Here is a 27,959-nt window from a genome sequence, read left to right on the forward strand (position 1 = left end):
AATAAATCACTGGGATTTTTAAGATTTCCATCAACCCCATTAATCATTCTTTGAGAGGATTAAATTTTTTGACTGGCAAAAAGTCTGCGATACTATCACACAGACCTTCAGCCTTCCAACTACATTCTCATCTGATCGACACTGAAATGTTGCAGTCATTTGTTTTCATACAAGCAGACGCATTTGTCAATCTTGTGCTCTCGGTGCCTTTGCCTTTGAGGGCCCCACAAGGTCCTTTTAGCATAAAAATATCAAAGCCAAAAAGATCTTCAGGTTCAAAGCTAATACCTGTGATTATTTGTCTGTTGACAGGAAAACATATAAGGGCACAATGTCCTTTGCTCTTGACTAAAGATTCCTCCTATTTTGCAATCTGGGTAATGTGGAAAAAAATGATAGAAAACAGTGCCTTTTCCCTGCACATTTTCACTATCAGAAACTAAAAAAATAAATAAAAATAAAAAAGCCTCTGCGTAGACATCTTTGGCTGCTCTTCAAAAAGGACGGTTTGACCAGGAAGCCTGGATCAAGCATAGTTACGCTGCCGCTGCCAGTGGTTTTTCACTTCTTGTTCCGCAGAGCAACATTTAGCTGTGATGCAGCCAATTTTAACTTCTGCTTCAGAGATTTGTGTAAGCGACCTCTTTGTTATGGGGTGTCGGCCAATTTTTAAAGCTGCATCAGCTTTTGATAAATGACCTCCCCAATAGGTGACCGTGTGCCGAGGGCATTTTTTTTTTGACTGAGCTTGGGGCTTTATTGTTCTGTTGTGCATTCTAGATCAAGTCGACCCTATAAATCAGCAAAATAACATAAAAACAACAAATAAACTGACAAAATTGAACGGTATCACAGAATCACTGATTCAATATATTGCTGTACTACTTAGTATATTACACATCTGAATTGAAATCCAATTGTGGTTATATGTTGTGACACATGCAATGATCCAGATTTTATTACAGAGCCTAAATTATACTTTACATGTAAAATGGGAGAAAGTGGTTAGCGTGTCAGCCTCACAGTTCTGGGGTCCAGGGTTCGAACCCAGATCGGTCCTCACTGTGCAGCATTTCCATATTCTCCTCGGGCTTGTGTGGATTTTCTATGGGTACTCCAGTTTCCTCTCAAATCTCCAAAAGATGCGTAGATGAGTAGGCTGGTTGAACAATGTAAATTGACCCTTGTGAGGATAAGCGGTTCAGAAAATGAATGAATGTAAAAGGGACACTCAGAGTTCATAAATTTATGTATCGTTTCAATGAGTCTTGGTCCTCTTACGGTAAAACATATCTGATTTGTGTCATGACTTCTGTACTGTACTGTATTTGTGCTGAATTCTATAGCCTGTCCTTGAGCAATTCATTGCCAACTTGTTACTCCCACACCCCCAATACCTGTGTTCTATTAATTTTCAGTACAGCTTGTCCACCTTGAGTTATGGAATAGGCCACTAGTTGCTACTTAAATGTAGGGCGCATTTATGTGTATATATAGATGATGGACTGTTCACACTCACATTCAAATCTATATTGATTTTAGATTAAAGGTTTATGCATTATGATTTACCAATTGATCTTCTTTCAGATTCTGCACATCTTTAAATTTGAGTCCAGGAAGATAAATGGAGGTGATAAAAGCCTTGTGGTGATTTTATTTGATTTTATCGGCATCTGGCACTCATAACTTTGCATACATCTTTAGACTGTACATAATAATGTTTGATTCTTTCTTGGCGAGAGTTGACCTGTTTAATCCATTCCTATTTCTAGCTGGGTCATTCCAAAATATGATTGGCACTTGTTTTTGCGAATGTCTCGGTGAGTAATTACAACATCATAAAAGTTTCCTTTTCATTGATTTACTTAAGTCATAGCTACATAAATTTATTGCATGACAAAAATGAAATGCACTGCTAGATCAAAAAATGCCTTCCGTGTTGATGTTTTTGTATTTCTCACCTTTGGCTGAAACGCCAATAATTTCTCCCAAACAACGTCCTAGCATTAAATATTATTTTATAACATTATATTGTTATATTGAGCATATCACAGCCTATCCCAACTGACCATTCATACTCACACTCATACGTCTGGGGGCAATTTAGAGTGTCCAATCAGCCTACCATGCATTTTTTTTTTTTTTAGAATGTCACAGTTCTGGAGTCCTGGTTTCAAATCCAGGTCGGTCCACCTGTGTCGAGTTTGTGTATTTTCCTTGGGCTTGCCTGGGTTTTCTCTAAGTACTCTAATTTGCTCCCACATTTCAAAAACATGCATGGTAGGCTGGTTGAACAATCTAAATTGTCCCCAAGTATGAGTGTGTGTATGAATAGTTGTCAGTCTCCTCGTGCCCTGTGATTGGCTGCCCACCAAATCTGAGAGTCCCACCTCTGGCTTGAAGTGAGCTGGGATAGGCTCCAGCAACCCCTGTGACATTAGTAAGGATAAAGGGCCTCAGAAAATGAATGAATGAATACATATTTTTTAGTTTTTTGCTTATTGATGGAGTGGTCTGGATAAGAGAGTGATTTTAGTGGAAGCAAGACCCTTGACCACTGAGGGATAGTAAGATTTTTGGGTCGATGTTAATGGAGTACTGTGAAGCACTTGCTTTGTTTCCCAACAAGGACTAATGAGCCAACTTCAAGCAGCTGGCAGAGCTGCTGATTACATGAGCCAGTTGCAAGTGATTACCTGATTGTACCTGCTGGAGGGAAACACAAAGGAAGCTAACTTTAAATTATATGGTCATATTGTTCCACTTTTTAAAGTGTAATTTTAAAGTCCAATTGTCACTTTGGGGGCTACTTTATTGAGTTTGGTAGATTGAACTTTATTGAGTACAGAATGCAGTACTTTCCTCTAGAAAATAACCTTAAAAAAAGTGATTTTTTTTTAATCTCTTTTTGATGTTGGCCAGGAAGTTTCTGCTGGAAACGGTGTAGACGAAGGTAGGCTTTTTGCACGCTCTGCCCTCACTATCATTAAATAAATTTGTTGGTGTGTAAAAAAAAAATGGTGATAGTTGGACTTTAAGGTGTGAAGAAAGATGCCAAAATGTTTGGCATTTCTGTTTCAGGTGAGAATAAAAGTTATTATTGCTCCACAGTAAGTAACAAATAGTCATCTTCCAGCTGTTGATTGTCTAGAAATATGACATTTTTGTAATGTATGATTTGTGCATTTGTCTTGTTGACATTTTTCAATTTTGCTGAAGGTCATCACGTTGAGATGACAATTGAGGTTGTGTTTTTCCCCACAGTTAACCTGCAGCCTTTCAGTAAATGTGGAAAGTCCATAAAATACTCACACTTCCAAGGAGATAAACAATACCACAGTCTGTTACTAGTAGATTCTAAGCAATGTTATTTTCATGTTTCTATCACATGCAAAATTGAAATTACCAACTTTTTGCACAGTATAAATGATGTCTTATTCTTAGCTGCTTTTTTTTTTTAAATCAATATAAAATTCCAGTCCGGAGAAATGGTGTATTATGCACTGACAAACCTTTCTCCCTGATCAATGAGTTGGATTTACTAAAGTTTTGAGAAATGCTTGTTTTCTTTGTTTAACTTTCTGAACTCAAGAATTCCCAAATATGAACAAGTGTTGGTAAATACAATATAGGGATGACTAAGATTGAACTAGAGGTGATTTGAGCATAGCAAATTCAACAAAACATAAAAAAAAAAACTGTTTTTTGGTCACGAATGTGAGCACAAAACGTAATAGGCTATGACAAGATAGCATATAAAACATCGCACAAAGTCTGCTCACATTTGTAGATTTAATTTGTTGATGGAATTAAACTCATGAATAGCGGTGAAATGATTTATTTTCTCTAGAACAACAGAAGACAAGTGTTATTATTTTTTGCCTGATGTCAATTTCATCTGCAGCCATAAACAGGTGTACAATGACGCTGCCGCCACTGCCTAAAAGAATTGATGTTGATTTATCTGACACCAACTTAAATGAAATAAATGATCATTTAATTTTTTTTCATCATAAACAAATAAGCAATCTATCTTTCTCTCCCTTTGCGGGATTATTTTCAGCACAAGACCCAAAATACATTCACATTAAACAAGCAATAACAAATCTTCAACATCACTGAACATCCACTTATACTATGTACTTTTCCATTAAAATGTCTTGTACGGAGACTGACTGGCCTTTTTGACAAGGTTCCAAATTGTAGAATGTAAAGACATAAATCTTGAAAACCCACAACTTGAATCCCAGCATGTAAAAGAGATGTGCCCTAATTTTCTTATAACTGTCACCACATTGAGTTGTTTACACACTACAAAAAAATCTGCCACAACTGTTTCTTACAAAACACCAAAAACTCACATTAGAAGTTGTCCGTTTGGCTACATTCTGGTACAGAGAATTATTTGACTTATCTTATTTGCCAAATCTGACTTGTGCAGCAATGTAGCGTCAAGAGTTTTATCGGTCACTCGCCTCAAACATATTCCCTGCTCGACTTTCATCTATATGCATCAATGCACACTCATCTATATTCATTGCCGCATCTTTTCTAAAACACACTGCTGGCTGTATCGTAGTCCTTGCTGATATGAGAGCTGCTTGGCAAGGACTTGAGGTACTCCATGTGCCTCTTGGCTTCCTCCTGGTTGTGCCGGATGTAGTAGATGATATAAGCAGTGACCATGGAGAACCAGCAGAACATGGCCACAAACATGGCCACATCAGTCGTCTTCTGGTGAAAGTTGCAAAAGTTGATTCCCGAGTCTAGGACATGAATGACCGGTTGTCCTACGTATTTGTCCGGCACGGCTGTATGGCAGCTGACCTCGTTGATGGTCTCAGGGTCTAGTCTCAGCTCTCGCAGCACTTCCTGCAAGGAGCACTCGCAATTCCAGGGGTTGTTGGACAAACGAATACGAGCTTGCATTTTTGTAAAGGTTTCCTTGGGAAGGCTGCTGAGGTGGTTGTTTGAAAGGTCCAATGTCCGCAAGCCTTCAGAAATTCCTTGGAAGGCACCCTCCTCTATGCTTTCAATGAGGTTCTGGGAAAGGTCCAATTCCCTGAGTCGGTGAAGGTCAGTGAAGGCCGCCTTAGGGATGTGTGTGATCTGGTTGGATGAGAGCAGAAGGACCACAGTGTCCTTGGGTAGATTGCTAGGGATGTTCTCCAAGTTACGTGATGTGCACTGCACCACGGCGCCATTCCTTTCAGCGCAATGGCATCTTTTCGGGCATGCGTGTGCAATGGAAATCTTGGTTGATAAAAGCCAGAGAGCAGCCAGAAAGTGAAGACAAGAGGAAGATTTAATGGACGACCTTGGAGTGGCCCCCATTAGTCTTTGAGATTCATCCTCAGGGTATTTTTCAACTATTGTCTGCCCGTTTGTCATCTGTGTCCAGATGAGCCTTCTGGTTGCACAAAATGTCTCCTAAAGTTTGCATGATTGTTTGATGAGGAATCAGGGTGGAGAGGGATCGACATCAGTTTTGTTCTTGTCCCACCCCATTTTTCACCAACGACTGGAGAAGAAAAGAGATCAAGTTGCAACATTGTTTGTTTACTTACGTCATCACTGCATGGCATATTTATTCCATTTGTACCCATTTTTCAAGACCCCATGAAATATTGTGTACTAGGATTAAACAGACAGTATACAATTCAAGGACACAGCAAAACAAAGTGATTGTGCTTTTGTTTTTTTCTGTGGTAGTAATTGCTTTTGGGGCATGGCTAAGTTTTACAAAATGAAGTTGTTTGTGTTGAGCTTTTTGTGAAAAGGAACTCATCAAGCAGAACGGTGACTCTGATGCTAATGTTTTTCGCCATTATGTCACCACTGTTTTGGATGGATTTTTTCACATTTCTGCCTGTTCTTAGTCTGTCTTGCCGTTGTGATTTTCCATTGTTTTCACCTGTTGCTGCCTCAGCCTCAGCTGCCTCTGTGTCACCCACCTGTTCCCCTCGTCTCATTAACCCATGTCTGTGTATTTAAGTTTCCTGTGTTTGTTCATTTCTGTTTGCGTTCTTGTCGATGTTATATGTATTGTCGTGCCCTGTCCAAGTCTTGTTCTTGTTTTGTTGGTTACTCTGGCTTTAAGTTTACATAGTGTATTTTTGGAGTCCCTGCCTTGTTTTGCACTTTGTTTTATCGTCTCATTGATAAACCTTTGAGTACCACAACCCTTTCTTTGGGTCCATCCCTATTTTTTGGATGCTTGCCTGCCACATGTGACAGCTTTATCATGTAAAGTGATTTTGTTAAATAAATCTGCAATAACGACATGTGCAAAGTGCTTTTAATGGCAAAATAATGTATTTCGAGGTGTACACAAAATTTGAGATAATTCACCAGGTTGGATGCCAGTTGTGGGGTTGGTACTGAATAAGATTTGATATTATGATGATCATGGTCATTGCCATATATGCAAGATCTCAGTTCTACCTGGTCACATTTATGATAGAAACTGAACACCACAAAATGTATACGTTGAGTATTAAGCTATATAAATTTGCAGTTCATTTGTAAATTTTGAAACTGATCCTGTTTTGTTCATGCCCTGTCATTAGCAGTCACAAAAAGAACTACTCTCAAATCTAAAATGATGCGTATAGTATTAGGAATTCAATTACAAATTACTGTAGAAAACAAATCCGAGCAGTGTACGGTCCCCTGAACAGAAGCAAACTGTACTCTGGATGAGACTAAATTCCAAACTTAAATTAAATGATTAACATTGACAGGACAATGTATGAGAGAACTGAAGGTCAGTATCTGCCATGACATCATCCGTCAGCAGAAAGACAAGCGCACGGAGGACAAGTCAAAGTAACTTGTATACAATTTAAGACAATGTTTCCACTTTGCTATTCCTTGCATTCAGAAGATTGCAGACACATTCGGTAAATTCATTCAGGTACAAAAAGTCTACTCCTTACAAACAGTGATAACATTTAAGTGTACAAATCTAGCAGGAATGAAAAAATAAATTAACCAATGTCATCATTAATTCAGGAGCATATACACTTTTTACACATTACAGTTATTTTTTCTTTACATCAACTTCCATGAATAATCCAGGGACAGAAATGTACAAGTGAGAAGTCAGTACCTGGCCAGTTTCTTCCTCTTAGTCCAGTCACGATGTGTTGGAAAGAGTGTTGAGAATCGACCTTTAAAATAAAATCTTTTCCATCATGTCCTTCGATCCTATCCTATAGATGAAGTGCTGAGCACTCTTGCAGCCGCCAAGATGTAAGTGCTTACTGAGAGTTTGCCTGCTGCTGTCTGAGCAGCTTTGAGGCTGCGTGGTTACGCACGTGCCTGTGTATGTATGCGCCTTTTGCGTTCCTCTCATACTGTATGTCCTACTATAGCAGACAATGTAGTAGTTACATCTTCTGGTCATTTAGATCCTATCAGTGACCATCATTTTGAATTATATGTTATACAATTTAAATATTGGAGTTGTAAATGACAATATGGTTGAATATGGAATTTGAAGGGATTTAAAAAAAATGCACAACTAATTTGAAATGGAGATTTTATGTGCATTTATTTACAGTTTGTGACTTTATGATTAATATTGCATATTTATATGCATCCATCTTCCGTACCGCGAATTCTCGTAAGGGTTGCGAGTGTTGCCAGAGCCTATCCCAAATGACTTTGGGCGAAAAGCAGATTGCACCCTAGACTGGTCGCCAGTCAGCTGTGAACCACTACACCATCAGGTACTTCTATTTATATGCCGTACATACCATTTTGCCTTTGTTTCCCTTTGCACAGGGATGTTTTGAGAAACAAGTTTATTCCTTTGGCAGCTGTTACTTGATAAACTATTTTCGTCATGGTTCACATTGTACTAATAAATTAAATTAGATTAAATTTGATTTCTCTCATGGTTACTTTCCACGACTTTGAAATCCTCACAGACCTGCCGAATACCATGAATATTCCGTGTTCATATTGTTTTTTTTTACCGAAATACCATATAATATTCATTTTGTACCAAAACTATAAAAAAGAATAATAAATAAAACTTTTTCCCGCCCAATTTACAGACCAAAATTGAAATGTTGAAAATGTTCGTTTTTAGATCACCATTTTAACTTAACATGACAATTAATTTCCAAATGCAACATCATTTTCTAAATAATGATAGATGTCTGCTTCATTTTAAAGGGGAGGAATGACTTTAGATGCTCATGTTTCAGTGCCATTGACGGCACAAGTCGTCAAAATCATTTTGACCGATAGAGCTGTCGGCTGGAATGGCAGACATTGAGTTATGACAGCCCATTGGCGGATAACTAGTTTCTGGTCGTTCACTTTTTTCTTTCAGTCATCGTGGAGCGATACAGGACTGTAATACCTTGTCTGTCACGCCCATGATCACAAAAGACCTTTTGAAGGTAGTCCAACACCATCACTGTAAATACCTGGACACAGCCCAAGCATCTGTATGATTAAATGGCAGCTGTGAGCAGAGTTCAGCCACGGCATTTTGCTGAAAGGCAAAATGATTGATTATATTGACGACTGAAGCATTTTAGTGTGTATGAGTTTGCTTTATCCTTCAGTCTTCTTGACAGTAGCCCAAGTGTCAAAGTGCACTAATAAATGTTGCAAAAGCCCGGTAGCAGTGTGGTCCTTCTGCTGGATAATCAGTCTTCCCGATGCAGTTGACAGAAAGGGGAGCCGCGCAGAATCTGCCAAGGCATTCGTTTAACATCCTTACTCATCTTGTCGGATTTCTGGCAAAATTCCTATCTGCTCACCCATTGTGACGAAAGTGCACCAGCATCCCTGAAGAGCCTTAAAGTGTGGCACCACATTTAATTAATGTTAAACGACTAACTGACCAAAGAATGAAAATACACACAGGACACGTTTTGATTTTTTTTCCCATCTGCTACCGCTGAATGCATGCTTTATTCTTTATGCTTTATTTTGTGAGGTGGCCCTTGGTACCTTCAAAAGGAAATGGCTCCAGAGACCTGGTTAATTCACATTTCATTTTATTGGATGACATTTATGCATTTAGTTGAGAAGCTCAGAAACCATAATGCAAAGTCTTCACCATTTGTATAATGAAATGACAGATTGTATGGGTCTATCTAGATTTTTATTGTTAATAATCATTTCATCTGGATCCGTGACAAATGTAATTTGTTCTAAGAATGCATCTGTCAAGTCAATCTTTTAGTTGATCATTATTTGTGATTAAATAAATGCTGTCAAGATCAGATACCACAACAGTTGTTGTTAGATTGACATTAGGGTGGCCTGACGGATGAGTAGTTGGCACATCAGCCTCACAGTTCTGGGGTCCTGGGTTTGATTCCAGGTTGGTTCCTGAGCTTTCTCCTACTTTGGTTTCCTCCCAGATCCCAAAAACATGCATGGTAGGCTGGTTGATCATTCTAAAGTTGTCATAGGTATGAATGCCTCTTTTCTAGTCTGAACAGTCATAAATCACTGAAATCAGATTTTTGAGGGGAAGATTGAAACTTCATGTTGGACGTAGTTTCATATCCTAACCGGACAACATGCTTCTCAATCTGAACAACTCTGATTGGTATTGACTGTCCATGACGTCGCTCTACGTGATGGAAAATTCAGTGCGGCAAAGAGTGTCAATCCAATTGTAGGGCGGTTAAAGATAATGGAGCATGCTGAGGAGAGAAGAAGAAACGCTCTTCCTCATTGGTCTGTGGGGAGATCGATCTTGACAGGAAGAGCTCAAGGCCATAATGTAATGAAACAAGACAATGTATGAAAGTATTTCGTGTGAGATGAAAGAAAGAGGATAGAGATGGGCATGGCTACAGTTCTAAAGAATTTTTTTTTTTTTTTTTTTTTTTTTCAAACAAAGACTGTGTTGTTAGTGACTGATTTTCAACAGTTGCGGGTTTGAAAGTTCTTGGGTTGAAAGTGGTTGCGGCACTGGCGGTGCCTAGAGTTAAGTAAAAGATTTATGTTTGTACACAAAAAGTTGTTAAAAAAATATACGTACAAGTACACGAAAAAGACAAGATATTAAGAAATTAAGATTGGCAACAGCGAAAGTGAGGCATGGCAAAAAAAAAAGGCCCTTTAAGAATTATTACATGACATTTTTGGGGAAAACTGCTTTTGCTTGCCAGTACTGAACCTTATGAAGACGGGTATATGGAGCATATAAACAATGACAATATAGGTAAGTAATGTATGATACTTTGGTAAAATGCACTGATTAATATAATTCCCTACCAATGCTGAAAAGTGATTTTCCTCTGCTTTACATCGTTTTTTTACTAAGCAGTTTGCTTACGAGCAAACTTAAGTTGGAATTCTGAGCAGTTAGTTGTGTGACGTCAAACTCTACGCCGGGCTCTGAATTATGACCCATTTGTTGCCACAGTAACCTGTCGGATGGGTCAATAATGTGCTGAACAGGCACCATTCCTATTTGGACACTTTGGTTACAAAAAAATCTGAACAGCAATAAAAATCAGATATGAGGACAAAACATATTGGAATCAGATATGCCTGCAGCACAGCCGTCGAGGCAGCTATGCAGTAAACTGACTTTTGCATGCGTAACAATCGCAACATGCTCAAATGTCAGAGATCAGTGAGGATAACACTAAAGAAAAATTCCAAATAGGAAATTTAAGTGAAAAATATAAATTCAGGCTTTCCTTCGTTCTGCTCACAGTAGCTATAGTAGCTTTTCTTTTGTCTGAAATGTCATCTGATACCAATTGAACTTCTGACAGCTCCCCTTATTAAAGATGGTGTGCAATTCTTCTTATTCTTCAGTTAATATGGTATTGGCTGTAACGTTTTTCATCTCAACTATCTTTCCGAACTTCCAAACTCCGGGTTTGAATTCTTAGTTGCGATATAACCATCTGTTATTAACAACCAAAATTGACCACCTTTAAATGTAGTCAATATGAATTATTTTAGGTCAATAAAACATTTTTAGATATAATTAGGAATTATCCATTTATGTGCTTGAGCGTACTAGATTGATAATCAATCGGCATAATACTTTCGCTTGGCAAAATCATTACGCACAGACAACGTGCTTAAGGACATCACATCCATTTCAGTAATCCGCTGACTGGACTGGACTCATTTTCACACATTGCAGCTATGAGTTTATCCGTCACGCAAAAAGCATTTTATGTGATTTTTTTTTTTTTAATTGGACTACTTTTTCCCATGCTAAAAGTGCATATGTTTAAATCAAAGGTACTATTCTAATAGTGAGTTTACATGGCCAGACATTCAAAACCACCTTATGATCTTATTTTGGTGTTTGAAAGTCTTTATATTACCTTACATAATTGGGTAACTGCCAAGGTTTGTTGGCTGCATTTAAACATGGTTATAGACATTAGCCAGTTGTTCGGGATATTCAAAAGCTTGGGAAAGACAATTGACAAACTAATAGAGAAAAAAAAACCTAATAGCATAACCTCACATTTTTTTCTAAATTGTTCATTAAAAATATACTACTACAGAAACAGTTACCATGGTGATTTTGTCTATTGATTTCTTGTTGAAAACAATTCAATACAGTCATCATATGTCTTATACATTGGAAGACTGTGTAAATCTAATCCAAGTCTAACATATTTTAGTTAGAGGCACAACTAAAACTTATATTGCTGGGTCCATTAAAACAAATTCCAAATTTTTATATCTTGCACAGCCCACTGACTTCAGTCAAAGATCAAATAATTACCACCTCGCCAGCACAAAACATAAATAGGTTGGCAAACACCCAATGTCGTTAGGGTTGGGGGAACATGGTGTCTATAATCAGGTAGCCATTTTGGAAGGGCAGATTGCCCCTTCAGACTGCATGGTTGCTTATTAATGTTTGTACAGCTCTTTGAGTTAATTACAAAATATCTATTACAATGTAATGCAAATTTCCACATAAAAAATAAATATTTCACCATTCATTCTACCCTACCTGATAGCTTGGCTCCAGCACCTCCGGTGACCCCTGTGAGGATAAGCGGTTCAGAAAATTTGACCATTGCTCAAAGAACCTTCTTTGACTAATAAACCTGGCCTATAGGAAATGCAGCAATTTTCGACATGGCTCTTAAAGTCTGCTATTCTGAGCATTAAGATTCATAAGACACTGGACTTTGGCGGGAGCCGACGGCAGTATGCATCTATTTCGGCGAGCAATTTGTAAGCTATTTCAGGACACTGAAATATTGTTTCTTCTTTGGCTGTTGCTGACATAAAGACTTAAAAAGTCAGCATGTCCCTACCTTGACCCCAGTACATTGTGCTGATCCAATCTGGATTTGGAAAGTATTATTATTTGTTTTTTTGCTTCAATAAAATGAGTATGTATAATCTTGATTGCTTTCAGTCTCGTGTGAACCAAATCTAAACCCAAAAATGAAATATTACCTTGGAAATACAAACAACAACACATGGTCACAGAAAGCAAAACTGAAACTTTATTTGTTTTTATGCTTACCAACACGTTAAAATTAAACATAGTACTCACAACTAATATAGATCTTCACAGAGAAAATAAATCAAAAAAATAGTTACAAACTTCATAATTTCCCCTCAAAAACTGCAATACACAGTGCAACACGCAAACATAAGCTGAAAAATAAAATTCTTTTTTTTTAAACCTCCTTCCACATGGAAAATAGATCTCAGAACAAAACATTTTGCAACAAGCTACAAAGCTCTTCTTTCTATGAGTCAAAAAGGAAAAAGAAACTGAATAAATAATTGCACATTGCACCCTATTATTGCATTGGTTGCAGTTTGTTTCAGTCATATACACAAATGTAAATAAATACAATTGTTCCAAATACATAATGGTACATGAATATTGATGTAATTGAAATCACACTATCACTGTCAGAGAACCAGCATTTACAAGTGAACACACTCTGGTCTTTTGTGCATAATTCTGAAACTTTGCAGAGGATAATAGCTTGTCTTTTGACATTCTATTCAGCCCAAATAATAGAAATTCAAAACTATTGTACCTTGCGAAGCTCAACTATAACATCAAACTGTACGATTATTGCAGAATAACCACCGACAATGTATCCTATCAACCTTCCCTCCATATTAGAGTCAAAGGCTTGGCAAGCTGCAAAATAAAAGTCGTACATAGCAATGGTTGCCGTGTTGGACATACAGTAGATCATGTGACTTGGACAGTAACATTCAACAGCTGTTTGTGTACATCAACACAGAATTGAGCTTTTACCAGAGTTTGAACTTTGTTGACTATATCTTTCCCTCATTTTAATTAGCTTGTGATTACTGATGAACAAACAATGTGTTTGTCATCAGACTTGCATCCCAAAAAATCAAGACCAATGGAGTTTCTGACACAGTTGTGATCTTAAAAAGACATTCAAACCTAAAGCGTCGAATAAACAATGAAAGAAACGTGACAGAAATAAACAATCGTGAAAAAGAGACTGAGTGGTCAAGCCCGCCCAGGCCCCCGAGGGTCCCCTTCCCCTTTCCCACCCCCACCCCAACAAACCCCTGAACATTCTTTGGCCTCTAAACACCGTTTGGCTTGGTCCAAATCCTTGTAGGTGGGAATATTCTGCTTCTTTCCTCTGTGATTTTTTTCTCTCTTTTCGTTTTGCCATCAAACAACAACAAAGGCAAGAAGACAAAAGGTTTTGGACACAACCCGAGGCCAACATACCCCTCGCATATCAGAGGCAGTCCAGAGTAAAGTGTTGTATCGTCTATTGCATGAGCGCCGCGTAGTTGACAAATAGTCTTAAAAGTCCTTGTACAAAACAAATAAAATATGATCATAAACAATCATTAAAATTTCCAGTCAGTTTTGTCTAATTTGCTTTCATGCATGTCTACACAATAATAGAAGGAGGTTATGGGCAGGATAAGGGACTATAAGTGCGTGGCCAGAAAAAAGCTTAAAACATGAGCGGAAAAAGCAGGCGCACAAAGATAACATTTCAGGTTCCACTGAACAGGTTTTGCTCAAATACACAACGACACGACACTCAACACATGCAATATAAGCAATAATGTACATAAAGAGAGGATATATGAACACAAAAAAATAATAACGGGAGGCTCTAGGAGTGATACCATTGGCTAAAAAGGGTCATGTGATGTAATTTGACAAAAATGCAAATCCGGATAGAAATGGAATAGTCCAATGTTTTTTTTCTAAAGGCTCTGTTTTTCTAAGGTAGATTATAAAAATTTGGCTACATCCCACCACACTCTGCCGATAGCATCACTGAGCTGTAATAAATGCAAAAAAACTACTTCTACAAAATGTTCAATTGTTTACTTCTTAATTGTTCTATGACGCAGCACTGACAGAGAAAAAAAGATAAACAGAAAGAATAAAGTAACACAAGTTGTTGCTAATAAACATTCAACATGCTTCAACATTTCCCTAAAACAAAAACATGAACAGATTTCTTCTTTTTTTGTGTGTTTTTTTTTTTTAATTGGCTCTCTGAAATCAAAAATGAGCGCTCGGCCTCACTGCTCCGTAGAGGACCAGGGCGGCGGATGTTCAGGGTTTTCGGAGAGCCACAGCCAGAGTCCAGAGGGCGTCGTCAGTTGTTGGAAAGGGCCAGATGGAAGAGCCAGTCAGGGAGCTCAGGAGGTGGTCATGGAGGATGGATCGTTCCACATGGCCGCCACGTCTCGAAACCTTGAAGATGAAATTAAAGGAAAAACTCTATTCGGTGCTTTGTGAAGAAATGAATCAAAGAGTCATTTAGGATAGTCATAAAAACACTGGGCAGCCTGATGGTGTAGGGGTTCACTCCCCTGACTTCGGTGTGGGCAGGTGTGTGCTCGATTATCGCAGCTGGCGGTATGGTTGTGAGTGTGAATGGTCATTTGTCTTTCTGTGTGCCCTACGGCAGACTGGCGACCAGTCTTGGGTGTAGTCTACCTTTTGGGATAGGCTACAGCAACCCATTGCAACCCTTACAGGAATGCCCGGTACAGGGGTTGAATCAATAAAGTAACCCAATTCGATATGGTCCAACATACTCTCTATACATTAGTGGTGTCAAACTCAGTTTGGCTCATGGACCAGATTAACATCAACAAGACTTGGCGGACCAGTGTATTTTTGGCCAAAAGAGTTAACTTACTGCCGCCATTGAGGACGCTAGACGTCCAATCCATCTTGACAGGGAAGGACGAATGACTGTTCCTTCACCTCCCAGTTCAGCCATTTTAAGTGAATTGGACATCTATTGTTGTCAATAGCAGGCAATGAGTTCATTTCGCTTCACTTTGCTTTCTGTTGAGCTTTGGGCATTTTCAGGCTACTTCATGTGGTTCCCTCTTAACTCTCCGATATTGAAGAAGCCGTTTTGACGCCAAGGGGTGAAATAACGAATATGATTGTGGATAGGCAATTGAACAGTGTTGTAGTGCGCATTACACAACTAGCAAAATTCTGGTTTTGCGGCACCCTTGTAAAAAATTAAAAGCATTTGCTTCTGTATATACAGTATGAACAAGCTTCAAACCCCAGTCAGATCAACCCAGCGGACCAGATTAGACTCTCTAGAAACCTTGCATTATCTTGAGTATTTAACCAATGACTTAATCAGAGAAATGAATGGCATCTCAACTTCAAAAGGACTTGAGGATTTTAGCTTTACTAGAGGGGCTAAATGGCAAGTCTGCAATTCAAAAGGAAAACTTAATGTTCCCCATCAAAGAGACGGTACAACCACCAGAGCTTGGTTCATCGCATTTTAAGGACGTGTCGATAGCCCCAATTCTCACTGCATTTACTTCAATTTCAAAAAATGATGGAATGGATTTCCTGCCTCCCCAATGCAATCCACCAATTTATTTTTTAAAAAGAAGAATAATCAAAAGGACGATTGCACGAATGAATCATTTGCGTCTGAATACGTGCTGAACTCCCTGGAACAAGTTGAGGCTTCTGTCTGTTAGTTCTTACCAATGAAGTTTATACCATTTAAAAATCCTAATCTCAGGTCTTCTTAAGGGGAGAGGCAGTTTCCTGATTTATTCTGAAGCTTGAAGGTTGTTGGCAGCACTTTTGACATCAGCGACACTGCGTGCCATAAAGAGGGTAATGGGCTGGGCTATAGTGATTTATGGGTTTATTCTGGAACTGTTTCATACACTGTAAGAGAAGCCAATGATGAAAACTGAATGGTTTAACCTGGCATGAAATGTTTGCCAAATTTAATGGACAAACAGGAAACCAGACAATTCCACTGCCTGTACCCAAAACAGTCATCCTCTTTATTGGTTCCCCAACCTCAAGCAGGATTAATCTCCTGAAAGTTATGCAATCAAATGCTCAAAGGAGCACTTAAAGGAAGCTTGAAAAAAATGCACAAAGTTTTTACCTTGCATTGATGAGGTACTGGGCCAGGCTTATGTTGGCGGGGGTCCCTGTGATGGTGATCTGGCGCTCTGATGACCCTTCCATGGCGTTAGCAATTTTGATCTGTGCCCCAGACATCTGACGGATCTCGTTGATTTTGGTTCCCTGACGTCCAATTATGCAGCCTATTAGCTAGTGAAAAAACGGGGGTGGGACTTAATAGGATGGCCAGGGCATATACATGTTGGTCTTTATTGTCGGTATTTATTTGTCAGATTCATACTAGACTACAGTCAAGTCTTCGTAATGAAATTAGCATCAATTCATCTTGAATGGTGAATTAGTTGCATACTCACATCATTGGGAATGGTGAGTTCATGAGTACTGGCCTGGTTACTGGCATCCAGACCTGCTGCTGACCACACCAGGAACAGGAAGAAGATGGGAGAAAAAATACATAAAATAGAGTTGGACACATTGGCGGAAGTCGTAAAACATTTGAGCATTGCGCCACACACTGCCCACCAACAACCATCAGAACACCTGGCTCTCTACACAGAAAGTCTCGAAAAGGCAGTTGCATCATTTTAAGAAAGGATGCTATGGAGGAGGGGTGGGGTTTTAGGGACACCTCAACACCAACAAGAGCAGACCACCAGCAGGCCATGTCCAAGGCAGAGAAAAAGGTGGAAGACAACGAGAAGAATAAGAAGAGAAAGAGCAAGAGAAAGTGAAGAAAAGAGTGTAGGAGGAAGAGAATGTGTGCGCTTCTACAGGTACAAACGAGAGAAGGAGTTTCGGTAAAGAGGGTTGTCGTGTAGGTGGGTACGTACCGGGAAAGGCAGGGGTGGTCTGTCCGAGGGGGGTAAAGGGGGTTTGCTGCATAGCCAACTGGTGGAGCTTGCTCAACTGCTGAGGGGGGGAGGAGGAGGACAGCAAAGCTATGAGGTCATCGTTAAAAAACACATTTGGACACACACTCACACAGAAGTCTGTCCGAAAGGTTACGAGAGTCAAGATAGGATCTGAGGAAACATTAAAAAGGTGAAGTTCGAGACGTTCGCAAGGGCTTGGCCCCCGGGATTTATTGGAGAGATCCAAGCATCTCGACGTTGTCGCAATAGAAGCCATCGTTTTAAAATCAAGAAATAATAATACTTCCAATACTTAAGTAAAAAAATTAAATAAAATTATCCTCGACGCATCTAAAGTTTACTGTCGCTAAAATTTGGAGCAAAAATCTTTTCTGCACATAGATATTTTACGAAAATATCATACTTAATACGAGTCATTGTAAAATCATGATATGTTTGTCATGAGCTACAGGCCAAGCCCCTCGAGATTTAACAGAGAACAGACAAAAGGGATTCAAGAGTATTCAAAGTCAGAATCAACTGGAATTACATATCAGATATTAAAGCCATATTAATATTAGCATTTAATATTCATAAAGGAGGAAGGGGGTGCTGGTAGGAGCCTGTGATTCCAAGAAAGATATTTGGATGCAATGTGGAGCGCCTGATATGGCGAGCACTCACGTCTGGATGAGGGATGGCATATTGTCCTTGGATGGTGTAAGCCTGCAAACATGAAAGGAAAACCTCATTTTTTATAGTGTATTGTTAACGTGCTGCCAAACTAAAAAAAGGTCCATGTAGCAGTAGCTTGGTTATAGTGGAGAGTTACTTCAGTTTACAGGGAAAGGCATGCATTGCATTGTTGAATGCTGTCAAATTGGACTATCATCAATCAAATCCAGTTGAATTACAATACAATACAATCATGGGATCACTGTGACAAGGGTAAGGGTGGGAGTAGAAGGAGGAGTTATGCGACTTGGTCTAATGATTAGATGCCCAGAGCGCCGCAAAACTATATTAGGTTATGGGTGGGAGGGTTCAATTTTGGTCTCCACATGTAGCATGTTTGGAATAAATTTTGTACAAATCTAATAAGAACTTTGTATGGCCCCTTGTCATCATAATTAACAAAGTAGAGTTGAATAAGGTGTGTAAGTGGATATTGTTTTGTGTTTTTAGTTTATTTTGCCATATTCATGTTTCTTACCAATGCTGAGCTCAATCACGCAATCAATGTATTGGCCATCAGACTTAAACATTTGCAGTTTCTACATCTTATTAATCAAGGATGGGTTCTGAAATATCCCCAAAATTTACAAGTTGGGTCACACTTATTATGGTTTCCAATATATTGTGTAAATATCTAGTTTTATCACATATGGCATCATACCCCGTGATGTCACAGGACTTATGAATGTGCGATTCCCTTTTGGAGAGAGCCACAACAATGGACACATTAAATTTGGTGCCATTGGCAAAAGTACAATCATAATCTCGTCTTTTTTAAAATCTATTTTATTTTATGAGTTTCACCTGGTTGGTGTGAACGTCAATTATATAGGATTAGTTACAGCTACAGCTAGTTGGCACTAATTCCTGAACATTTTTGTCTGCTGCCTATTGAGTCCTGAAGTAGCTTGGACATTTTTCCAATCTTTTTTTGGCTCTCATCAATAATTTATTAAGCCGGCCAGTCTCCCTGCAAACTTGATGGATTTGTACAACCCAGAATAATACAGTGCAGACCCAGCCAAATCATCTCTTAATGAGTCCTGTGATGCTTTTTATCCCAATTTCAGGCTGATGGATGGCGGTGGGGGCACAGCGGACAGCGGGGTTTCATGCCAGTCGAGGGGGACAGGTGGGGAAGTGAGGGTGGGCGGTTGTGTGGGATTGGTAGAATAAAACCTGGTGCGACACTAACAGGCAGTGGCTGGTGCTGCAGTAAGAGGCTGAGGTTGGCTGTGGATGCCCCCAGTGGGTCTGCTCTTACCTGGCCACCTGAAAAAATGACAGGGGTGGAGGCAGGCTTGGGGCGGTAGGGGATTGTGGCACCTTTCGGTGGGGACTAAGGAGAGCAAGGGTGGGAGAAGGAGTGAGATGTGGAGAAAGTGTTAGAGAAGAAAAAAAAGAGGAAGAAAGAGAGCATCAAGTGAGACCGAGAGGGACAGTGCCTGGGGGAAGGAAGATCTGTGACACAAAAGTGCTCTTCACTGTGCACATGCTGACAAAATGTCCAGTTTTGTGAATCACCTGGATCATCACTTTCAACTGGATAATGATGACGCTACGCAGTTAAAACAACTCCCTGTGCACTCTGGAGACTTACAGCCATGTCGCAATTGTCCCGGCAGCCCTGGTGGGTGCCATCATGAAGGCCCGCTGCACAGCTGGCAGTGTAGACAGTTCAAATTTGAACAATTAACAATCCCAATAAGACATAAACCAGAATAATGATTGCCAGCAAGTTATGCTCATTTATAGCAATCAACACTCTTAAATCCTTTTAGAAATATATCGGGCATTCGGGGGTGAGTCTTATGCATCCTCATGAGAAGGTAAAGCTGCCGTACCTCCAGCATCACCACACATATCTGTTTAACACACTGTATGATGGCTTCCGGCGCCCCGGAAATGGTCACCGCCCTCTCTGTTGAGTTGGGGAGCATGTCACCTGCCACCTGGACCTGAGCACCTGTGGACTGGGGGTGGGAGGAAAAAAAACACTGGATGTTTTGTTCACTGGGTAGTTAGTTTATATTTTTTCGGTACCTCTCTCATCTCTTTGATTTTGGAGCCTCCTTTGCCAATGAGCGAGCCACACTGGCTAGCTGGCACTACCAGCCTTAGAGTCACAGGGGGCTTGCTGGTGGCAGGACTGTTGCTCATAGAGTTGATGATGTCCTGGAATGACAATTTGGGGGTCTCCATCAGAATATTTGGTATTAACCATATCAGACAACTTTACTAGATGCCAGAAATGTGATTGCCCAACCATGAAAAAACCTCAACAGAGGAAATAAGAGCGAAAAACTGTACCTCCTCAAATTTGTAGGCGATCATTGCAAAGGCCTTGAAGATGGCGTCCGTCGGCCCGGTGATGGTGACTATCCGTTCGGGACAGTTGCCTTCTGAGATGTTGATACGAGCTCCACTCTGTACATGAGCACAGTTTCATTTATGAGTGAGAGATTACAGCAGTACCTCCACTAACAAAAGCCCCTACCATCTATTTTCAATTTTTGATTCATATCCTTAGTTGTTTACAACACTGTGTGCTATTTCCCTTGTGATTTAAAATAAAACTGTGTATTTTCAGGGAGGTAGGAAAGTCAATGGAATAAAAGGCATACTGAATTGAAATACAATATAATTGCAAATTAAACTCATAAATCAAAGTACTGCTTTTATTAGGTTTCACAAGATGCTTGTAAAAAAAATGTCAACTTACATCTTCACGCATTTTCTTCACTGTCTCCCCTTTCTGGAATTCAGAGTTAAATTAGATATTGGACGTATTTCTTAATCCAAATATTGAATTGAAAATGTGAGGTGATGTTATTTACCTTCCCTATGATGCTTCCAACCTCCTGCAGAGACAAAAAATCACACAAATATAAGGAGTTTGTTTGTTCTTTTGTTTGTTTGGATATGAAATGTTCTTAATTGTGGATACCACACCTTTCCGTGCATCAGCAGCCGAATGGTGAGGGTCACATTCAGTCCACCTTCTGATTGGACTTTAATGGGCTCCATGTCTGATGTTAGCGGAAGGGGAATGGTCACGTCTGAGAGGAGTTTGTGGGGAAAAACAGGGGTGTGAGGGTGCAGTTAGTCAATGGGTGACCTGCAAAGTAAAGACGGACAACATTCAGACATGTCACATGGCTGATAGTCTTTCAAATTTCACTTGGTAAGTAAAAACGCCTCAAAACCCTGATGTCCGTTTATATCATACAGTACAGTCATTTTAATGGATTGTACGAAATTTCTATTTCTAAGGTATTAAAAGCATTGAGGGAATAGTTTGCTCAAGTCCTTTCTGACTCTTGGGTGACGTCAGGCCTCATTTAAAACACTAAACACTAGAGGGCGCTCTGGACCATAGTCAAAAATTCAGTTAGGATGGGAAAAACAAATGAACTTCATCAAAAGATATTGTTCACTGTTATTGTTGGTGAATATAATGTTTTTATTTTCTAGAGCTATGCATATTAATGGCTGAAAAATGCAGTTTTTTTGTAGTGGAAAGGTTCATATATTCTACACTTCTATTAGGCATTTGAAAATTACATTTGCATGGTGTTTTCGCAGAAACACAACCAGACTATAGGCGTCATGGAAGAATATGCAGGGTACATCAATATATTTTTTTATTGTTTGGTCATCCTCGTGGAATGAAGGGCCCCTAAAGCTTTTTAGGAGAATGTCCAATCGGTGCGATCGACATCCAAACCAATTAAAGTCAGAGGGATGGTAGTAAATGATCGTGTTCCATTGTGCCATTAATGGCGGTAGACATCCAATATATATGACCTGGTGGTGGTTGACATGAATTATATCCAATTCAAATAGATTGCATGTCTATTGCTGGCATTGAATGAATTAACTGGGAGAGCTGGCAGTGATCATTCATGGAGTGAAGTCAGTTGTCAATCCATTTCAACTGTGAGGGCAAGATCACTACCAGTCTTCCATGTTTAAAATGGAATGAAACAAGGTCATTGTGCGTGGCAGCCAATTAGTTACTATTTATGGATTAAAACTTATTTTGATGTGTTGTCAGATCTCATACTTTTTTGTAAATGTTCAGATTTTTTTTCAACTATGATGCATCATATCCTGAAAATGACACTTGAATATGAAGAAGGAAAAACCTTTAAAATGAAGTGACCTTGTGAATCCACTGTGAAACACATTTTCAGTTTTCATCTCACCTGCCCCAGGTGCATTATTCTGTGGCATCTGTCTCCCTGCCCGCTCCTAATTAGCAGCTGTGTAATTATAGTCGTGCCCTGGCAATGTTTTAATTGCAAGAAATCCAGATCTTCCTTGATTAAAAGCAAAAAGAAGCCAGCTGTTTGGGGAGGGGAGGAGAGCTACTGATCTTGATTGCATTTAGTTTGACGTTTGGAAGGTCAACAAAACGCTCAACGGCTAATCATCCACAATTGAGAGATATTCCCATTGTTACCTTGCGGGTAACATATCGTTTGTTGTTATTGCAGCAAAGCCACATTAGCATGTTGAAATCATACCTCTGCAAAGCTAGTATGCTGCACGGCTTGGTTAGAGGCCAGTGGACGGCCAAGAGATAAGGACAGGGATTCTGTCGCCAGCTGTCTCTCCAATCTCCCAGAGGAGACCAGATTACATAAAAAACCTTAATCCGGGTTTAAGACTCGATCCAGTGGTTCAGGTCTTCACCCGGATGGGAGGGGGAGGAACGGCGTATCGAAGCACTGCAAAGCCCATTCTGTTAGTTGCTTTATGTTGAACTCATAGAGCGCCATTGATGGTGATAGAGATCCAATCTGTTTTAACTGGGAGTTCTGTTATCGAATGATCATGTTTCAGTGCCATTGATGGCACAATCCCATCATGATTGGATGTCTATCAATGATAGCCAATGAGTCGAGGTTGTGTTTCTGCCTTCAAGTATATGTTAATGTATGTAGCACCTACTTAACTGCCATTAATCACACCAAAAGCTGTAGATTGAGGTCAATGAAAAATATACAGAAATCCCTAGCAGTGTTTTGAGCATACATCCCAGCAATGGAATTAGGTCGAGGCCCTATGATTCATGTAGCCAATTGGACTAAAACCTTGCAGCAAATTGTCATTTTATTTTTAGGTCAAATTTTGTTTTTCGTTTTGGAAGCGAGTTTCTTCACATTTCTAAAATGGTCCTTGTGAAAAATAACGTCAATTTTTTTAGTCCCTCCTTTGACAAAATCCAGAGGCTAAAGTGTGACAAAGATCCACTAATATTTTTGAAACCCCCTCCCACCCCATGTCTGACAGTCTGGCAGGAAGTTGGGGGGGACGACGCACAATGAGGGACGACAGGGAATTTTTTATGACATCTGATGGAGAAAGTGGGTCATGCTCGGCGTTGCAGCGCTGCTAGCCTCCTCCTCTATGGCGGCTATTGAATTAATCACGCTTTACGCTCGGCTGGGCAACACAGTGCACAAAATGCATCGTACTCCCTACGCACACCCCTCGCCTTCCTCCTGAATTTCCTTGCCTCTGATTGCCGTACCCAGAAAAGACTTGTGCGTTGCTGTTGAAGAAAGATGAACCCGAGGCCTTGTGTCTTTGTGTCTTGGCTTCCATTTCTGCTCTTGTAACAATGGAGAAGTCTTGCTTTTTTATGAAGAGCCGCTGATGTGTAAATGATGCAAAAGTACCCCTGGCTACAAAGGTCATTTTAGTCCCAAAGACCACCTTCCTTCCTTACCTCTCTTCCACAGGATTCTTACATTGTGGCAAGGGCAGGTTTAACCACTGTGTGTGTGTCATTATTCAATAAGCTGTTATGTAAAAATGTTGTCAAACAAGTCGCAGCAAGTACGGGAGAAATCCTGTATGATCCCATCCAAAGCCTGTGTCATCTGTTCCTTCTTAATCCACACATCAAGGGAGAGACGTCACCATGATGGCTAGCTGACAGATGAAATATTCCCTCGGCAGCAACTCAAAATCTTGACATTCTAGTCCGGTTCGAGACAAGAGTTATCATAAACTTGTTGAGAAATCAATCATCTGCCACAGATGTTTGCATCCTCATAGGAGACCACTCATCATTCAGTTTTTGGAAACGCCTGAATATGGCTAATCATACAACTCTCAGGATATCTTGTTCCAATTATGGGTCAACAAAGAGCCTTTTGGTTGACCTCATTCATACATATTTATTTTTTACCAACATTTGTCATGTAACTCGAAGACATCCAATCAATCTCAACTGGGAGATGGGGGCCTCTTGATCCCAGATGGTTTGGACTTCCATTGCCGTCGATGGTAGCCGATGAGTTTGGGGATGAAAATCAGATTTCCTTGGAGAAGGCTTGCCAGGAGACAATTCCAACAGAAATTTAATTCACTGGTATGAGAGCAGCTCTTGGCTCTTGTGGGCTTTTGTGTTACATGTGCTACAATAGGATGGAAGTAGGAGGGGGCATCACGATGCGCCACTATGACATTGCTTTCAAAAGCTGTCAGTCTAAATCAGCGACCCAGAATTCCGATACCTCAGTCCTGATCATGATCAAAAGCTTCCACAAAGATGCCAGAACCAAGTTGTAGCAAGAAGTGTTCAAAGTATCTCTGAGCGTGTCTGCCTTGCAATTGTGGCAGTAGTCGAAGGGGCGGCTGGATTGGTGGCAGGGGGTACGAATATCCGTGGCGCACTGTCAGAGGCTTAACCACACAGGCGCACCATGTTGTGCTATGAAAAAGCAGCACGTCAAGTCGGCCATTTTAGATTTGCCATAATTTGTGATAAGTTCGATAAATCGGGCTCCTGTGCTCTTTGAAGCTCTTTGACTTTTAGGTTGCTTTTTGGGTGTGGAAATGTCGTCCGCGTTCCTCACAGACAACAACAAAGCAGCCATTCATCGTGTCACGGAGCCTTAGAACGCAGACCACGGTTCAGGTTTACAAAACATGGCAGCGTTAATAATATTAATGTGATGATAATTGAAATAACTATGTCACAGCAAAGGTCATCAAAGCCGCAGAAATAATTGTTTTAAGTAAAATCGATCATGCTTGAGCCAAACAATAGATGTGCTCGGTCAGATCACTGAAATTCCTTTGTGAAAATACATAATCATCAGACTGAGAACAAGTTAAGAAAACGCTAACGAGATCTTTTCCGAATGACAGAATAAGATAGTGATCCATAAATACGGCATTTCATTGAAAAGGTCATGGTAACGCTGGTTAAATAATAATTTGAAGTACCGATGGCTTGATTCTGCGCCATGTGTCGGAAAATCCAACAACGACGACTTTCCGGATTATATGCAATTTCCAATATTTTAAGGGGAATCAATCAAGTCAAAACAGCTACAATTCTGATATTGGCCTTCCGAAGCCAAATAATTCCCCAAAATGAAAAACAAAAATGAGTTTTACCTTTCTGTAGGGTAGGATGATAACAACGATGACAACGTCCAACGATGGTGTAGCAGATTAAAAATCGTAAAAAGGAGAACGAACTCCACCCTCTTCCTTTTGCTCTCACCAGAACAAAACGCCACCCGATTGGACCACGTCAAAGGGTCACGTGGGTGACCGGGAGAACGCGTGACCGTTGTCGAAATTCCGTGATCGCCGTGCACCTCGGCGATACAAGTTTCGTTGCTTTGCCGCAATTTGTTTTTAACGTTGTTCGGTGTCGAGTGTAAATAGGCCGTATGGTGAAGCGTAATCTGGACGAACATCACCCACCGCCCAATCGGGACCCTCCGACCCCCCTCTGTGTTTACCGCAACAAAAGGAGGGCATCCATGCCCACTGAGGCAAAAGGGCATCGTAGGGACATATCTAGGATTGAGGTGCTCTAAATCAGTACTGTGGCCTGGGGGAATCTGGGATTATTAAACGCGACGCCTACTGCGTACTTGTTTTATTTCCAATGTACTTTTTGGGATCGCCGAGGACATTCTCAGAAGTTCAAAATAAATAAATAAAGCACCCACTCTCCTGCCATCACATGCAGATCCTCTGCTATTTAATCTGATCAGTGTGTAGGCGTGTGTATGTGTGTGTAGAATTATAGGGCTTTGGAAGCAGCCCATCCAGATTTTCCAATCCAGCACAAATCCAGCCTTCATGTCAGATGGACAGTTGTGGAGAGCTTAATCTGACATTATTAGGCTTGGATGGGGATGCTAGGAGAAAGCAAATGTTGTTGGATTAGGGGCAGTGCAGACAATAAAGAACGTGTTTTACCTTATTCATAATAGTTATCTCTTTTATGTTTTATAACATACATGGCTGATACATATGGGGCTCTCAGTTTCATATCTACCCCACACAAATTGTAATGCATCAACCCAACTGTAAAATAGCCCACGGGACGAACTACAAATAGAGCATTAAATTAGCTCTACATTGACCAATAAGAGGTGTGGGGGTGCATGTTATGATGGCTTGCCCTATGTCCATAATGAGAACTAGGTGCAATCATGAGAAAAACATTATTGAAAGACACTTGAACAAAAGCCTTTCAATAACATTGTAAAAAGGTCCAGGTTAGGATTTAACAACTAAAATGCCAGATTAAAGACACAGAAGGTTTTAGGTGTCAAGAGAGCCCTATAACCTAACCCTGACTGCCAATGGCCTCCAGCAAGGGGATAGGAAACCTCGTTTACACCCTACCATACCAGAATTTGTCCTCACATTTCCTATCATTATGCTTGTGTCCTAATGGAGGCAGACGGCTGTGAAGGACAGAGTGAGGGAAATGGCAGTGATAGTCAATCCCAACGATTGCTGTCCTTGCAAGAGAAAGAGAGAGAGAAACGACATCAACATTGGGCTCAGATGACCCCACTGATTGAGCGCCCCCCCCCCCCAAATTTGTTGGGAAAGTCATGGAAATCGTGTGATTGTGATTGAATTATGTTGTGAAGATGAAGCCTATACTAATTGGATGATACTAGCGATATACCGATAAAGCATGATATACTATAATATTTCAAATGTGAAACAATAGGAGTGAAGACAAACATAGTACCAGATGCATACATATTACAATGTGAAAATGAAGTGTAATTCAGGTGCGAAAGTCAACATAATTCCCCTGGATGTAAACAGGAGGATTTTGTGGAAAAAAATCCTTTTGATTTTGAAATAGTTTTTGTACATGGATTTTCTGCTTGCAATTCTGCAAGAAAGATGATATGATGATCTATATTCTAATAATTTAGGGTACTAAACTCGTGTTACCAAACAGAGAATGCAATTTCTGTAAAATGCATGACAATAATGAATGAAAATACGTTAAAAAAATAGAATGTTGAATAAGGTGGAAGGAAAGTGGAATGATTTAGAATTTTAAAAAATTGGGCAATTATGTGCATAATTATTGAATTATGTGGAATGTTCAACAACCTTTTATATTATTTAATAACGGGGAATGATGATCAAAAGTGTAGTATGATGTGGAATGAATTGTGCTGAATGTAGAACAATGTTCAATAAGGTAATTGATTCTTGGCCACTCTTGGGTCACTTACACTGTTGTTATTGGAACACTCCTGGGTCACTTCCTGTTTAATTTTGGAATGATGACAACACCGTTGAAAAATGGAGGGGAGAAAAGTACTGCCAACATTCAAATAGTTACTGTATATAATTTACCTCACATGATATATAGAATAGAAAGTCAGGAAAATAATGTGAAACTTTCATATGCTCACATCTTTATTTCTTTAAGCTTTAAGCTTTATACTGACACACTTTGCTTTGCAGTATTGATTTCCAGCATCAAACACAACACCACAACTGAAATTGACATCAATGATATGGACTAAAACCAGCCAGTGGGCACCACATAGGCAATCATCACTGATGCAATTCTAGTCCTCCATGACCCTAAAAAAGTCATGTATTTAGTTAACAACAAATTTTTATTCCTTACTAAATATTATCATTTGCACTGAAATGTTGTAGTAGGAAGTCTCAATTTAAAAATCCAT

The 27,959-nt window shown here is 39.8% G+C and overlaps 1 protein-coding gene and 1 pseudogene across 6 annotated transcripts; both read right to left on the bottom strand.

The window, feature by feature from the left end:
• Window positions 1-3,888: 3,888 nt before the first annotated feature.
• Window positions 3,889-7,257, bottom strand: LOC144195521 (leucine-rich repeat-containing protein 3 pseudogene; annotated as a pseudogene). The gene is made up of 2 exons (XR_013326097.1): window positions 7,112-7,257; window positions 3,889-5,521 (listed from the first exon to the last, which is right to left on the bottom strand). The product of XR_013326097.1 is annotated as a leucine-rich repeat-containing protein 3 pseudogene (transcript).
• A 5,199-nt stretch (window positions 7,258-12,456) lies between these two features.
• On the bottom strand, window positions 12,457-25,787 carry LOC144195492 (poly(rC)-binding protein 3-like). Of its 5 annotated transcripts, none has more exons than XM_077715200.1 (13): window positions 25,387-25,779; window positions 20,920-21,085; window positions 20,805-20,828; window positions 20,690-20,722; window positions 20,278-20,394; window positions 20,011-20,142; window positions 19,812-19,940; window positions 19,163-19,306; window positions 17,917-17,958; window positions 17,212-17,287; window positions 16,735-16,793; window positions 16,401-16,570; window positions 12,457-14,704 (listed from the first exon to the last, which is right to left on the bottom strand). In XM_077715200.1, the coding sequence occupies exons 2-13, from the start codon at window positions 20,992-20,994 to the stop codon at window positions 14,650-14,652; spliced, it is 1,056 nt and encodes a 351-aa protein (XP_077571326.1). In that variant the 5' UTR covers window positions 20,995-21,085; window positions 25,387-25,779; the 3' UTR covers window positions 12,457-14,649. The 5 variants fall into 5 exon arrangements, with proteins under 5 accessions (XP_077571326.1, XP_077571308.1, XP_077571317.1 ...); XM_077715182.1 differs by having other exon boundaries at window positions 17,212-17,290; XM_077715191.1 differs by having other exon boundaries at window positions 16,735-16,790; window positions 17,212-17,290; window positions 25,387-25,778.
• Between the last annotated feature and the right edge of the window lie 2,172 nt (window positions 25,788-27,959).

The sequence above is a fragment of the Stigmatopora nigra genome, chromosome 1 (assembly GCF_051989575.1).
Source record: "Stigmatopora nigra isolate UIUO_SnigA chromosome 1, RoL_Snig_1.1, whole genome shotgun sequence".
NCBI classification, from domain to species: Eukaryota; Metazoa; Chordata; class Actinopteri; order Syngnathiformes; family Syngnathidae; genus Stigmatopora; species Stigmatopora nigra.

What these genes read in the sequence shown, in the direction of transcription:
- LOC144195492 (XM_077715182.1), bottom strand. Translation starts at nt 20,994, where the DNA reads ATGGAGCCCATTAAAGTCCAATCAGAAGGTGGACTGAATGTGACCCTC. An exon ending in TGAAGAAAATGCGTGAAGAT is followed by an intron (nt 20,395 to 20,689) that starts GTAAGTTGACAT and finishes GCTCATGTACAG; the next exon opens with AGTGGAGCTCGTATCAACAT. An exon ending in AAATCAAAGAGATGAGAGAG is followed by an intron (nt 19,941 to 20,010) that starts GTACCGAAAAAA and finishes TCCCACCCCCAG; the next exon opens with TCCACAGGTGCTCAGGTCCA.